The following is a 16914-nucleotide window of genomic DNA, read 5'->3' as shown; positions in this document are numbered from 1 at the left end:
GAAATCTACCCTGTAGGAATCAGCATGGGTTTCGAAAAAGACGATCGTGTGAAACCCAGCTCGCGCTATTCGTCCACGAGACTCAGAGGGCCATAGACGCGGGTTCCCAGGTAGACGCCGTGTTTCTTGACTTCCGCAAGGTGTTCGATACAGTTCCCCACAGTCAATTAATGAACAAAGTAAGAGCATATGGACTATCAGACCAATTGTGTGATTGGATTGAAGAGCTCCTAGATAACAGAACACAGCATGTCATTCTTAATGGAGAGAAGTCTTCCGAAGTAAGAGTGATTTCAGGTGTGCCGCAGGGGAGTGTCATAGGACCGTTGCTATTCACAATATACATAAATGACCTTGTGGATAACATCGGAAGTTCACTGAGGCTTTTTGCGGATGATGCTGCGGTATATCGAGAGGTTGTAACAATGCAAAATTGTACTGAAATGCAGGAGGATCTGCAACGAATTGACGCATGGTGCAGGGAATGGCAATTGAATCTCAATGTAGACAAGTGTAATGTGCTGCGAATACACAGAAAGAAAGATCCCTTATCATTTAGCTACAATATATCAGGTCAGCAACTGGAAGCAGTTAATTCCATAAATTATCTAGGATTGATTTAAAATGGAATGATCATATAAAGTTGATCGTTGGTAAAGTAGATGCCAGACTGAGATTCATTGGAAGAATTCTAAGCAAATGCAATTCGAAAACAAAGGATGTAGGTTACAGTACGCTTGTTCGCTCACTGCTTGAATACTGCTCAGCAGTGTGGGATCCGTACCAGATAGGGTTGATAGAAGAGATAAAGAAGATCCAACGGAGAGGAGCGCGCTTCGTTAGATGATCATTTAGTAATCGCCAAAGCGTTACGGAGATGATAGATAAAGTCTAGTGAAAGACTCTGCAAGAGAGACGCTCAGTAGCTCGGTACGGGCTTTTTTTTGAAGTTTCGAGAACATACATTCACCGAGGAGTCAAGCAGTATATTGCTCCCACCTACGTATATCTCGCGAAGAGACCATGAGGATAAAATCAGAGAGATTAGAGCCCACACAGAGGCATACGGACAATCCTTCTTTCCACGAACAATAAGGGACTGGAATTGAAGGGAGAGCCGATAGAGGTACTCAAGGTACCCTCCGCCACACACCGTCAGGTGGTTGGCGGAGTATGGGTGTAGATGTAGATGTAGATGTGTGCCGTACCGGGACTCCAAGCCGGCACCTCTGCCTTTCATGGGCGACTACTCTGCCATGTGCTAGGTGGGTTCCGAGAAAGTAGACGGATGCTCACAAACGAACACAGCGTCACCAAACTTCTGCAACAGAACGAGAATTCTGGGCAAGAGTTACTTGCAAAAATTTTGACGGGGGATGAAAACCAGTCGCATCATTCTGAAACGAAGACGTAACGACAATCGATGGAATCGCATCGCCCAAACTCATCGAAGAAGAAGGAATTCAAAGCTTCGGCTACAGCAGGAAAAGTGATGTTTACGGTGTTTCTTGATTCATAAGGGCTGTAGCTTTTGGACACCACGCCACATGGAACCACTACGAAATTAGACGCTTATGTGGAAACCCATAAAACAATTTACAGTCGGATGTGCAGCGTTCAGCAATATCGGCAAAAACACGATATTTTTACGTTGCATGACAACAGTGAGAAAACCACTATGGAGGTCGCAGAGCTTGGGCAGACAAAGGGTGAAACAGCCACAGAACAGTCCAGATCTGACAGCGCGTAATTTCCACCTCATCGCGAAACTGAAGGGGACACTTCGTGGGACGAGATTTGAAGATGATGACTGCCTTGTGGAGGTTGCGAAAGAGTGGCTGAAACGTGCTGGTCCTCACTTCAACCAGTTCCGTGGTGGCTAAGGGGCGAACATTACATGGAAACGTTACATTTTATTTCTCAACGTATTGGTAAAAATATCAAAGGTATGAAAAATAAACTGGTTTCAAAAAGGTGCATTTCTTTCGGACTTACTCTCGTAATAACTGTGACATTACCGGCCTTGAAAGTTATCGTTTCTCAAAACACACTACTAAAATAATTACATTCGCCTTCAAAGTATTCTCCATGAGTCGCTATACTATTATAAACGTTCCCATATAACTGAAAAAACTTACTAGTGATGACTCCCTTGGGCAAAACGTTCTCTCTTTTCTTGCCGAGCCAAATTAGAGTAAAACTTCAAAGTCTTTTGTCATCACCTTCGTGGCCTCCATCAGGAATAATTCACTGTCACTACTGCTACTATGATGACTTTCTTAATTACGAATAATCGACCTGCGAGTGGTCGACCTACGTCATCGCGACGTCATGCTTTCAAATGTCATGTTCTTCCCACCCCTTCAGTCCTACCACTTCTAACAACCCTACCACAACAAAGGTCAAAAATTAATTATGATTGTGGTGTTGCTCACGCTGCTAAATATTGCATTTTCGGGCAACAACAAAGTTATATTATATGGCAGGTGTCATTAGAGCACAGTTAATAAAGTCATTTCTTGAAATAATGGATAAACTAGGCACTCATCTTTTCGTGTTTCCCACGCTGCTATCGTTGTGAACTCGTGGCTCAATCGTCGAAAATCTAGGTAGTGACGATTCCAAGCTCGGATGCAAAGAGGCCTAGGTGTTATTCTGCGACATTCAAAAGTTTTATAGATGTGTTTCATAAACCATTCTTGAAGATTAAACTTTTGCAAGTTAGGACAATGGTGATGTAAAAAAGTGATCAGCACTCCGAATCTAAGTTACACTTCTTTTTTATTACTTTTGTTGCAATATCACGTAACTCGTTCCAAAACATCACTTCACAATATAAAACATACTTGAAAATATCTTCCTCACTGTTAAAGTTCGCATTTTACAAACTGACTACAATTTGCGTCTTCTTAGCATGACGAGCAAAGCTTGACACTCTAATAATCGCTTACGAACCCAAAAATCAGAGTTACAAGTCCGTCAAATATCATAGTGACAAAAGAAAGAATACACATAAGAATAATATCATTGCAATATATACATATCGATGTATCGAAGTACCTCTACATTAATGAAATCAAATCTGAATGTTGTCACAGAAATATGTTAACTACCGGGTGATCACAAAGTCAGTATAAATTTGAAAACTTAATAAACCACGGAATAATGTAGATAGAGAGATAAAAATTGACAAACATGCTTGGAATGACATGGGGTTTTATTAGAACCACCCCATATTGCTAGACGCGTGAAAGATCTCTTGCGCGCGTCGTTTGGTGATGATCGAGTGCTCAGCCGCCACTTTCGTCACGCTTGGCCTCCCAGGTCCCCAGACCTCAGTCCGTGCGATTATTGGCTTTGGGGTTACCTGAAGTCGCTAGTGTATCGTGATCGACCGACATCATCTCTAGGGATGCTGAAAGACAACATCCGACGCCAATGCCCCACCATAACTCCGGACATGCTTTACAGTGCTGTTCACACATTATTCCTCGACTACAGCTATTGTTGAGGAATGATGGAGGACATATTGAGCATTTCCTGTAAAGAACATCATCTTTACTTTGTCTTACATTGTTATGCTAATTATTGCTATTATCATCAGATGAAGCGCCATCTGTCTGACTTTTTTTGAACTTTTGTATTTTTTTGGTTCTAATGAAACCCCATGTCATTCCAAGCATGTCTGTCAGTTTTTACCTCTCTATCTACATTATTCCGTGATTTATTCAGTTTTCAAATTTATACTGACTTTTTGATCACCCGGTATTTTACAGAAACACAGTAGAATATTGCTGGTATCGAGAGGTTGCGGTGAGGTGCCGTAATGGTTACATAATTCAAATATATTTACAACCTCCACCATGCGACGGATGAAGGCCCAAGTATTTATCCATGTTTACTTGTTTCCTCTTATACACCGAGATTGTCCAGGCTCCAATGTTCTTATTATTCACTGTAGCGCGTTTCCTCCATAGCCATCATGAGTGCTAATTATTACATGTTCTTTACGGGTGTCGACAAGATGTCTTTTACGTACCATCGTTAGAGTGTGATGGAATGAGGACTATGACCGACACGTGTCATGACGAATAGTAGACACATTGCGGTGCATACAAATTCTGTGTGTGACTGGTAAAAATGATCGCTTCCGTTACTTCGACCAGTGCCTCTGAAAGGAATAATTGCAGGTTAACATTTGCCTCCCATATTTCATGGAAAATGCTCTTTGGGGACTTTCATCTTCGACACGAGTGGCAGAAAGCCAGAGTACAGATAATTACCCCCAGTGAGGCGCAGCGCACGCCGTGAAATCAATGCCGGCACGAAGCGAGCCCTGCAAACGATCATGCGCTCGGCTTCACAATTACTGTACTCTCTAGCAGGTCCCCGTAATGAGGGGAGCGCCTGGCAAGCGGGCAACCCGCGGAGCACCGCGGCGTGGCGGGTCAGTCGAGCGGCACCGCTGCAGGCGCCACCTGCTCTTCTACAGGCAGCCGCACAACAGGCTCCAAAACTCCTTTCTACAAAGTCACTCTGGCGTACGGGCAAATCCTGGCCCGGGTTTTAGGGTGGTTTACCCCGGTCCTACGGTAGACAACGGAACTGTATCCAATAAGACGCTGCAAATAAATTCCTATTTGGGAGATATAAAAAGGCCCTCTCCATAGCATAAACTTTCATCAACCATGGGATAATCAAAAAGTCTCTCCGCAGTGGCGTATGATTGTTAGCCCCGCGTGCCGTATGATTGTTCACCTGCCTGGGTTACTTCCCTTCAAGTGGACTGTCCCAACATTCCACTGTTCCGTTTATCTCAGCCAGCGTCAGTAGTATCGTTGGTGTGTGTCATTACGTGTTGACGTGAACGTTTAAGTTTAGTTCCTTTGTTCGTTTGTTTCGTTTTTTTACTGTTAAAATGCTAACCATTGAAGAACGTGTGTTTTTAGTCGAACAAGTGTTCAGACCTGGCGATAAATACACAGTTTCAGTTCGTCAAACATTTAATTCAGTTTTCCCGGAGACGCCACTCCCACATCGCGATACTGTGCGAGATTGGAGTAACAAATTTCGAATTACGGGTTCAGTGACAGATGCACCGAGGAGTGGTCATCCTAGCGTTTTGTCTGAGGATAACTACCAGCCCGAACAAGTCAGTAAGAAAACTCCCCCACGAAATCGATATTAGTGTCGAAACAGACCAAACAGCTGTAAGGGAAAAATTAGAATTTTTCCCTTACAAAGTGAGAATCGTGCAAGAACTGAAAAATACTGATCATGGCAAGAGACTGCACTATTGTCAATGGTTCAAAAATTTCGTTCAACAAAATGAAAAAGATATTCTAAATGAAACGTTTTTCACTGATGACGCGTGGTTTCATTCATCCGGGTACACGAACTCGCAAAATTCTCATATGTGGAGTATTTCAAATCCATTGTGTATACATCAGGAACCATTTCATTCTGTGAGAATACGAGTCTGGATTGCAATATATAGGGAGTCGCAATATTTACGCTGTGAAAAGAAGTGTACGACGAAATAGTTCTATCGAGTGACAAAAGAACGATAGTCCACCACAAAAAAGAGTGAGAAACATGGTGAACAGTGTGTGGATGGCGAAAACATAAAGACGTGAATATATTGCAGTTATAAAAGTGGTAGTGCGACCTCCAGACCAGATGTGAGGAAACGCAGACCAGCAAATCATCCCACTGATGATGCCTTAGAACAGGAGAAGGCGAAACGGATATGAGATAAATAAAGAAACTAGCAGCAGAAAAAGGCAGTTTGATTTGCAAAACAAGTATTTACATGCTTCCTGCCGAGGATGAGCACGCAAACACAGTTGTCATCCACAAAGTACTTGAAAATGACCTAAGGCCGGAAACTTACAATCGGACATGACATAAAGAGAATGGCAGCTGAAGGCGTCACGAAATCATTCGAAAAATTATATATTAATGATGTTTAGGTTAGGGCTGTCTGTATGGAACTGTTGTGTACATAGTTCCGCGTAGTCAGCGCATACACAACTTTCCCACTAGAGCGCGCCCCGCTAAGCACAACAGCGCAGGCGCAGCGCTCGTCTTAGAGACGTACCAAATTCTGCTTCCGCCGATCCGCGTATTAATATGTAACGCAGCCAATGAGATTGCTGCTAACGTAGAACATTTTCTCCTCACGGATCACACTCGCGCAGTGATACATGAACGCGCGAGGTATTATAACGAGTGTACAGACCTCCGATTAGTCAGTCTGCATTAGTCTGCAGGTCTGTACCAGTCTATAGTCAAGTTTCAGTCTGCGCCGAATAAGATTATCATATTCCTGTACATAGCCCTGAAGAGAAATGTATAGACACTTTTGTCAAGTATCAGAGATATGTGAGAATAAGATTAACGTACCAAGACCAAAGAAACTTCAGATTGTCAATTGTAAATAGCATCCAAAACCAAGTTAAGTAATTTTTATGCTTGTCATTATTTTAATAAATGTGTGTGAAAATTAATCAAGTTCTGTTTAAAGTTGGCCACCGTCCATCTGCTACTCTAAGTGTGCAAGCGGCATTTCTATCGTCTGACCTAATGGCAGAAGATAAACGCGCCACGATAAGACCACGAGACATATTCCTGACACTCGCATACTTCATTAGAGCGACAGGTCAAATAATCTGATGGTGTGTGTACCGAAGGTCTTACAGTACGCACACCACAGGAACTGAACAAACGCAGTATTTGTTTTGCCAGGCGCCTTGCGGCTTAGTTTATTAAGGCATCGCCAGTGGCTACGTGTGCTGGTATTGCTATAGAAGTGCTCTCGCTGCACTACTATTGCTATACAGGTGCCATTGCTGCACTACTGACGAAGCTGTTACTCAGTCTGCACCACCGAAAACAATTCTCAATAGGGCAGACACTGAACACAGACTCTGCTTCCATGTTACCTCAACACAGCCGAAGTCGTGCAAGCGTGTGTGGGCACTTTTCTAATGCAGAAAACCATTAAAAATCGGCGCACAATCCGCAACACATCTTATTAAAGTTTCAAGCAAGAATAAACAACCTAGGTACGAAGATGGTTTCTCACTAACAGCTACACAAAATGGCACTTCCAGGGATAGAATATGGCGCTGCATCACGGAATGTCAACATTTACAGCGGCGGATCAAGTCGAACAGATGAGAGCCGTAGCAAGCCAGCCAGGTACTCACCTCCGGTAGCGTCGACGACGCGGACGTAGACCAGCCGTCGCCGGCCGCGCGCAGCCCGTTGAGGCAGCCCCTGCAACACACAGACCTAACTAACCTCTCACCACACAACAGTCAGCGGCCAGGTCTACCAAAACACCTGGCAAGAAGGCACTCAACATCACAAACTCCCAAACAACCCTGTATGAGCTACGTAACACGTTCAGAGCGGACTGAGTTAAAACCCCTCGTTTGTGGCGTCACTCTTATCCCCAATTAGAAACATGTGAGAAAAATTGCCGTTACAGCTTGTGAAGGCACAGAAGAGACAGTACTGAAAAATAATTCCTCCAAAATTTTTATCCTATTCTCAATACTGGTATGGGTATACACTGAACGGATAAAGAAACTAGTATAGGCATGCTTATTTAAATACAGAGATATGTGAACAGGCAGAATACGGCGCTGCGGTCTGCAGTTGTTAGATCGGTGACTGCTGCTACAATGGCCGGTTATCAAGATTTAAGTGAGTTTGATCGTGGTGTTATAGTCGGCGCACGAGCGATGGGACACAGCATCTCCGACGCGCGCGCGAGAGAGAGAGATAAAGAGTGTGTGTGTGTGTGTGTGTGTGTGTGTGTGTGTGTGTATGGAGTAAAGGGGATAGGTCGAGAGAGCCAGAAGGAATAAGCTACGAGAAGAGACGAAACTAAAGGAAAGCGACATTTTATTTAAAGACTGTCCTTCTGACGTCAACGCGACGTAAACACCGCCGGGGGAAACCCTTGCCGAGCACATCTATATTAAACTGAACTTCGATTTTTTTTTCGAGTCATCGGTCTTCTGAGTAGAGCTGATGTCAGGCAGTCGGCCACAAATCCTTTCCACTGCCGATCACTTTAACTCAAGAGTAGCGCTTGCATCTGGCATCCTGAATTATTTATAGCACACATTCAAATCTCTGTCTTCTCCTACAGTTCTTAACCGCTACAGCTCCATCTAGTAGCTCCTCGACGATTGTGCGGAGAATGTCCTCATTCCTTACCTTATCAGTTCACCTAATTTTCAACTTTCTCCTGTAGTACTGCATCTCAAACACTTCGATTCTCTTCTGTTAAGGTTTTTCCACACTCGATCATTCACTATTCATAAAATTCTTCCTAAAGGGCCTGTATCTGTTACCTACTAGTGCCCTTCTAACGACCACGAGTATTCTCATCGCCTTTGATAATTTGCATAATAATGTCCTCCTTGCTTCGCTCAGCCTCCAACCAGCACAGCAATGAAACTTCCCGGCAGATTAAAACTGTGCGCCGGCCCGAGACTCGAACTCGGCACCATTGCCTTTCATGGGCAAGTGGTCTACCAACTGAGCTACCCGAGGACGACTCACGCCCCGTCCTCAAAGCTTTACTTCTGCCAGTACCTCGTCTCCTACCTTCCAAACTTCACAGAAGCCCTCTTGCGAACCTTGCAGAACTAGCACTCCTGAAAGAAAGGATATTGCGGAGACATGGCTTAGCCACAGCCTGGGGGATGTTTCCAGAATGAGATTTTCACTCTGCAGCGGAGTGTGCGCTGATATGAAACTTCCTGCCAGATTAAAACTGTGTGCCGGACCGAGACTCGAACTCGGCACCTTTTCCTTTCGCGGGCAAGTGCTCTACCATCTGAGCTACCCGAGCACGACTCGCCGTGTCCTCACACTCCGCTGCAGAGTGAAAATTTCATTCTGGAAACATCCCCATGGCTGTGGCTAAGCCATGTCTCCGCAATATCCTTTCTTTCAGGAGTGCTAGTTCTGCGAGGTTCGCAGGAGAGCTTCTGTAAAGTTTGGAAGGTAGGAGACGAAATACTGGCAGAAGTAAAGCTGTGAGTAGCGGGCGTGAGTCGTGCTTCGGTAGCTCAGTTGGTAGAGCACTTGCCCGAGAAAGGCAAAGGCCCCGAGTTCGAGTCTCGGTCCGGCACAGACTTTTAACCTGCGACGAAGTTTCATATCAGCGCACACTCCTCTGCAGAGTGAAAATCTCATTCTATCACAGCACTGTCGTCAGCGAACCTTATGCTTGACATCCTTTCACAATGCGTTTTGATCCCGCACTTGAATCTTTCTTTTATTTCCGTCCTTCCTTCTTCGGTGCATAGACTGAACAGTAGGGGCGAAAGGCTACATCACTGTCTTACACCGTTTTTAATCAGAGCACTTCGTTCTTGGTCTTCCACTCTTATTATTCCCTCCTGGCTCTTGTACATATCGTATATTTCCCGTCTTGCCATACAGCTTCCTCCTATTTTAGTCAGAACTAGCTGAGTATCCGGCGTTGCTTGGGTATGTATTTATTCCCACCTTCTATTAATCCATCTCTTCCATCCCCCATTTTCTGTCCATGTCCTCGTCTCTCCTCCACCCTTTCTCTGTCCATCTCTTCCTCCCTTCATCCTCTGTTCGTTTCCTCATCCTCTCTATCTCTGTTCTTTTCACACACTTCCGTCTCTCCAGCCTTCTCATACCTCCCTCTTTCTGTCCATGTCCTCTCCCTCCTCTTTGACCATCTCCTCCTTCCCCCTTTCTGTCTGTCCATCCCCACGTTATCACTCCTACCCGAATAGGAAGTTGATGGTTCTTACAGCCACAGCACTTGTTTCCGATAGTAATACATTTCTGTACCAAATGTGATTGTAATCTACCCTGGGGCTTAGGAGTACCTTTTCACCCGCGGCTTCGCCCGTGTGCGCATATGTCACATATATGTAACACATTTCACACACATTTTATCTGCATCTCTTGAAAAGTTCGCCAGTATCTCGTGAAGTATGTGTTGTATAATGGTACAATTCTGCAGGTACATTAATATGTGAGAACACTGTATACAAAAGTACGTTGCGAATAGAGTTAGTAGTAAACAAGTAATAAACCAAAACGTCATCCATGATGCGACAGTTCCTCAAGTATCTCAGTTTTTATGACGTCATATCTCCTGGAATATATGGTGTAAAATGATATAATTCTGCAGGTACATTCAGTGTTATATGTGAATAATGCCTGCAAGTGAAGTATTATCGATAAACTATTTTTTCTTGATCTTTTTGTGGGAGGGTCAGCGAGGAAGAGATTAGTGAAGATTTAAATTTAAGTTAAAATTTTAATGCACGTCGCTAAGTGCTCTGACTCTCAAATATTGCAAGAATATAGACTAGCTGTTTGCATGCAGTCCCTTATACTCATTTTTCACTTGCATTCCTGCCTCTTTGAGAGAGAGATGATTCTTACCCACACAACGACACTTTCAAGATAGTAAGTGATCCGTGTACCAAATTTAGTTGAAATCGTCGAGTGGTTTGGGATCAGATGTCGAACATACATAGGTACACACACTGATCAGGCAAATCATTGCTGACCACCGACCTACTGTCGATATAAACTCGTCCAGGCGACAGCAGCGTCACCTGGCAAGAAATGACTGCTGGTCAGAGACACGCATGGTGCATGAAGTATCAGTGAGCCTGCTGTCCGTGTGCAGAATGGAGAAGGCACGCTATCTATCTGACTTTGGCCGAGGACAGATTGTGACGGTCCGGAGGCTCGGCACGAACATTTCGGAAACTGCACGACTTGCCGGGTGTTCGACGAATGCGGTGGTGAGTGTCTTCAACACGTCACGATACCAAGGGGAAACCACGTCCAGACGTCGCGGGGTTGGGTGGCCGCGCCTCATTACAGATGTCGGATGTTGTGGGCTGGGCAGACTGGTAGAACAAGACAGCCGGCGAACTGTGGCGGAACTAACAAGGGAACCTCCCCATCGCACCCCCCTCAGATTTAGTTATAAGTTGGCACAGTTGATAGGCCTTGATAAACTGAACACAGATCAATTGAGAAAACAGGAAGAAGTTGTGTGGAACTGTGAAAAAATAAGCAAAATATACAAACTGAGTAGTCCATGTGCAAGATAGGCAACATCATGGACAATTTCAGTTCAGGAGCGCCGTGGTCCCGTGGTAGCGTGAGCAGCTGCGGAACGAGAGGTCCTTGGTTCAAGTCTTCCCTGGAGTGAAAATTTTACTTTCTTTATTTTCGCAAAGTTATGATCTGTCCGTTCGTTCATTGACGTCTCTGTTCACTGTAATAAGTTTAGTGTCTGTGTTTTGCGACCGCGCCGCAAAACCGTGCGATTAGTAGACGAAAGGACGTGCCTCTCCAATGGGAACCGAAAACATTTGATCGCAAGGTCATAGGTCAACCGATTCCTCCACAGGAAAACACATCTGATATATTCTATACGACACTGGTGACGGCATTTGCGTCACGTGACAGGAATATGTTGTCGACCCACCTAACTTGTACACTTGGCGAATGGGTAAAAAGATTCTTCTATCTTGCCCGATTTAGGTTTTCTTGTGGATGCGATAATCAATCCCAAAAAAGTGATGAAAACATAAGAGTTTGTCACATAAACTGAAAATAAAAAATTAAACTTTTCACTCGATGGAAGATTTGAACCAAGGACCTTTCGTTCCGTAGCTGCTCACGTTACCACGAGACCACGGCGCTCCTGCGTTCCTACCGTCCTTAATGTTGCCTATCTTCCCTTGAACTACCCAGTTTGTATATTTTGCTTATTTTTTCACAGTTCCACACAACTTCTTCCTGTTTTCGCAATTGATCTGTGTTCAGTTTTTCAAGGCCTATCCACTGTGCCATCTTGTAACTAAATCTGAGGGGGCTGCGATGGGGAGGTTCCCTTGTAAGATCAGACTTAAATGTTGGGCAAGGTACAAGGGCGTCTGAACACACAGTGCACCCAACACTCCTAACGATCGGCCCCCGCAGCTGATGACCCGTGCATGTGTCAATGTTAACACCACAGCATCGGCGACTATGACAAATGGGCATGTGACCATCGGCACTGGACGTTGGGGCAGTGGCAGAGCGTTGCACGGTCTGATGAATGCCGATACCTTCTTCATCATGCCGATGGGAAGGCGCTAATCCGTCGTATTCCAGACGAAGAGCTCCTTGACAACTGTGCTACCTGTGCTCTCGGAAAGAGACAAGTTGGCGGTGGCTCCATTTTGCTCTGGCGAAAGGTCACATGGCATCCATGTGTTCAGTGGAGGTCGCGCAAGGCACCATGACGGCTAATGATGGTCGTACTTTGCAAACCACCTCTTCATGACGACCCTGTTTCCCGAAGGCAGCGGTACTTTTCAGCAAGACAATGCGGCATGTCAGAATGCCAGGAGTATAAGGATGTGCTTCTGGGAACACAGTGGCGGCTTCCAATTGATATGCCCCCCCCCCTCCCAACTCGCTAGATCGACCACATCCGGGATGTGACAATGTGGCGTTAGAGGTCATCACCCACTCCCAAAAATTTACGAGAATTGGGTGACTTGTGTGTGCAGATGTAATGCCAACTTTCTCCAGCGACCTACCAAGGACTCATTGCTTCCATGCTACTACGCGTCGCCTCTGTTCAAATGGTTCAAATGGCTCTGAGCACTATGGGAGTTAAGTTCTGAGGTCATCAGTCCCCTAGAACTTAGAACTACTTAAACCTAACTAACCTGAGGACATCACACACACCCATGCCCGAGGCAGGATTCGAACCTGCGATGGTAGCAGCAGCGCGGTTCCGGACTGAGTCGCCTAGAACCGCTCGGCCACAGCGGCCCTCTCGCCTCTGTTATCCGTGCCAAAGATGGACACACCCGCTACTTGGGTACGTGCTAATACTGTTCTGGTTGATCACTGTACATACATTTTTTATAATATGTTTGGTTTTCAAATATCTTTCCCACATTACATTAACGATCGCTTTTTCCAGACGACAAATTCTACGAACGTCTCTTGATTGTCTTGCTTTCATTGTGAACTGCTAGGTCAGAAATGCCTCTCTTGTGCATTTACTTCTCCTAAAGCCACATTAACTGATAGTCATCTAACACATCCCCAATTTTTCCATTCTTCCTCTATATTATTCTTGGCTGAATGAGAACTTAGGCTGATTGTGCGATAATTCTAACACTTTTCGGCTTTTGCTATCTTCGCAACTGTGCGGATAATGTTTTTTCCGAAAGTCTGGTGGTATATCGCCAGGCTCAAAGCTTCTTCACACCAACATTAAATATACCTTCGTTGCCACTTCCCCCCAATGATTTCAGGTTTCTGATGGAATTTTATCCATCCCTACTGCCTTATTCGATCTTGTCTTTCAAAGCTGTTTTAAATTCTGATTCTAATACAGGATCCTCTGTATATTGCAGATCGACTCCTGTTAATGTTTCTATCACGTTACCAGACAATTCCTCCCATTAGTAGGGGCCTTCCATACACAGGTACTCTTTCCACCGGTTTATTCTCTCATCTATGCTGAACAGTCGATCTCCCCTGCCATTCTTAATGTTCACACCCTCGCTTCTATTTCACTGAAAGTTGCTGTGACTTTTCTATTAGCTAAATCAACCCTTCCGACGACCACGTTTTTTTCGATTTTTTCACATTTTTCCTACACCCATTTCGCATTGGCTTTTCTCAGCTTCCCAAATGATTTATATTTCTGTATTCCTGAATTTTCCTGAAGGGTTTTGTAATTGTCTCTTTCGCCGATCACTTGAACTATTTCTTCTGTTACCCAACGTTTCTTCGCAGTTACCTTCCACGCACCGATGTTTGTATGAACAACTTCTGTGATTTCTCTTGTTAGAGGAGATCATTCCTCTTCAACTGCACTCTCTACTGAGTTGTTCCCTACCGCAGTGTCTATAGCCTCAAAGAACTTTCGTTAGTACTTCTGTGTCCCACTTCTTTGTGCACTGATTCTTCATGACTAGTCTCTTAAACTTCAACCTAAACTTTATCATTACTAAATTGTGATCTGCGTCTGTCTACTCCTGGATACGCCTTAGAATCCAATACATATCTGATTTCAGAATCTCTACCTGACCATGCACTAACCTAATTGAAATCTTCTTGCATCTCCTCCTCTTGTGATCCTTAATAAGAGTATTCGCTATTACCAGCTGTAACTTACTGTAGAAAATTAGTCTTCTCCTCTCTTAATCCCAGTACCTAGTAACACTTTCTTTCAGTCCCTACCCTACAGCCGCATTCCAATCCCCCATGACTATTAATGTTCATCACCCTTTACGTACTGTATTACCATTTCAAAATCGTCATATTCTTTCTATGTCTCTTCATCTTCAGCCTACGATGTCGTCATGTATACCTGAAGTATCGTTGTCGGTGATGGTTTGCTGTCGATTCTGAAGAGAAAAACCCTGTCACTGAACTGTTCACAGTAACACACTCCGTGCCCTACGTTCCTATTCATAACGAATCCCACTCCCGTTACACCATTTTCTGCTGCTGTTAATATTACCCTATACTCATCTGACCAGAAATCCTTGTCCCCTTTCAGTTTCATTTACTGATACTCACTGTATCTAAATTGGGCAACGGCTTTGCCGCAGTGGATACAGCGGTTCCCGTCGGATCACCGAAGTTAAGCACTGTCGGGCGTGGCCAGCACTTGGATGGGTGACCATCCGGGCCGTCATGCGCTGTTGCCATTTTTCGGGGAACGCTCAGCCTCGTGATGCCATGCACTGAGCAGAGAGCTAATCGACTGAATAGTAGCGGCTCCGGTCACAGAAAACCATCAAAACGACCGGGAGAGCGGTGAGCTGACCACACGTCCCCCCTATCTGCATCCTCAATTGATGATGACACGGCGGCCGGAGGGTCCCGATGGGCCACTTGTGGCCTGAAGACGGAGTGCACTGTATCTAGATTTAACCTTTGCATTTTCCTTTTCAGATTTTCTAGCTTCCCTATAATGTTTAAACTTCTATCATTTCGCGTCCCGACTCGTACAACGTTATACTTCCGCTGGTTATTCAATGTTCTGAGTCCCCCGAAGGAGATGCAAAGGGGGGGGGGGGTGCTATTCCGGAACCTTTTGCCAATGGAAAGATCATCATGACACTTTTTGAATTACAGCTGTGGAAAAAGCCAATTCTGTTGCATGTGAAGACAGCTCTTTTCTTAAAGAAAGAGGGGATAGGAGTCTTTCTTACGAGAAATGGCACAAAGAACGTTCACTATACATGAGTCTGTTTCGTACTCAGTAATGTCTTGAGGGTTCTGGAGTCCTCATATGCGCACATTATGTCAGTTTACTTTACCGCTAACAAGAAATGCTGCTTCCTCAATGAAAATTACCCGCTGTGAAACTGTCTCCTCTAGCACAGGATTGCTGAAGTAACCCGCTTCCTTTTATCACCAACTGCAAGAGCTTCCACTAACTGTAGTCTACATGGTTTTTAGACCAAACGACGCCTCAACACTCGCCAGAGAGACGTATGAGGCATTTCCAGTTCTCTGCTTGCTTGGCAAGTAGCCTTCTGTAGACTCCACTCAATTTGGCGAATTCTTTCCACCATCCATCAGAAATGTAAGGTCAACCTGGCCTCTTACCTCTGCATAAGCATCTTCTCTCTTCAAATTGGCGATACCAATGACGATTGTTTTTGGGTGCAGGCGCATCAATGGAATAACGTCGACGAAAGTCGTTGACTGACTCTTTGCAAACTACAGCATATTAATAGCCTTCTGCTGAGCGGACGCCAACTTGCTTCTGACTGACAACTAAAGACGATTTTCTGAAACGCTATGCCAAGCCCATTCAAACAACACACGTCTCCCTGCCAGTACGTCCCATTACTACCGTCCAAAATCAGACCATCCCCTGTATAACTGATATATCTTCAAGGTAATACATACACTACTATCCATTAAAATTGCTACACCACGAAAATGACGTCCTACAGACGCGAAATTTAACCGACAGGAAGATGCTGTGTTATGTAAATGATTAGCTTTTCAGAGCATTCACACAAGGTTGCCGCCGGTGGCGACACCTACAACGTGCTGACAGCAGGAAAGTTTCCAACCGATTTCTCATACACAAACAGCAGTTGACCGGCGTTGCCTGGTGAAACGTTGTTGCGATGCCTCGTTTAAGGAGGACGAATGCGTACCATCGCGTTTCCGACTTTGATAATGGTCAGATTGTAGCCTATCGCGATTGCGGTTTATCGTATCGCAACATTGCTACTCGCGTTGGTCGAGATCCGATGCCTGTTAGCAGAATATGGAATCGGTGGGTTCAGGAGGGTAATACGGAACGCCGTGCTGGATACCAACGGCCTCGTATCACTACCAGTCGAGATGACAGGCATCTTATCCGCATGGCTGTAACGGATCGTGCAGCCACGTCTCGATCCCCGTGTGAACAGATGGGGACGTTTGCAAGACAACAACCATCTGCACGAACAGTTCGACGACGTTTGCAGCAGCATGGACTGTCAGCTCGGACACCATGGCTGCGGTTAACCTTGACGCTGCAACACAGACAGGAGCGCCTGCGATGGTGTACTCAACCACGAACCTGGGTGCACGAATGGCAAAACGTCATTTTTTCGGATGAATCCAGGTTGTGTTTACAGCATCATGATGGTCGCATCCGTGTTTGGCGACACCGTGGTGAACGCTTATTGGAAGCGTGTAATCGTCATCGCCATACTGGCGTATCACCCGGTGTGATGCTATGGGATGCCATTGATTACACGTCTCGGTCACCTCTTGTTCGCATTGACAATACTTTGAACAGTGGACGTTACATTTCAGATGTGTTACGACCCGTGACTCTACCCTTCATTCGAT

The 16914-nt window shown here is 45.0% G+C and overlaps 1 protein-coding gene and 1 pseudogene across 1 annotated transcript in view; one reads left to right on the top strand and one right to left on the bottom strand.

Annotated features, from left to right (window-relative positions):
• Positions 1 to 16914, bottom strand: part of LOC126427981 (uncharacterized) — a 724905-nt gene that overhangs the window by 405963 nt on the left and 302028 nt on the right. Inside the window, exon 4 of the mRNA XM_050089866.1 lies at positions 7212 to 7281. Coding sequence (XP_049945823.1) covers positions 7212 to 7281 — 70 coding nt within the window. The remainder of the gene's footprint in view (positions 1 to 7211; positions 7282 to 16914) is intronic.
• Positions 14642 to 14759, top strand: LOC126428681 (5S ribosomal RNA; annotated as a pseudogene).

Source organism: Schistocerca serialis, chromosome 12 (genome assembly GCF_023864345.2).
Source record: "Schistocerca serialis cubense isolate TAMUIC-IGC-003099 chromosome 12, iqSchSeri2.2, whole genome shotgun sequence".
NCBI lineage: Eukaryota > Metazoa > Arthropoda > Insecta > Orthoptera > Acrididae > Schistocerca > Schistocerca serialis.
The sequence above is the reverse complement of the archived record's forward strand: the minus strand, read 5'-3'. Positions and strand labels throughout refer to the sequence as shown.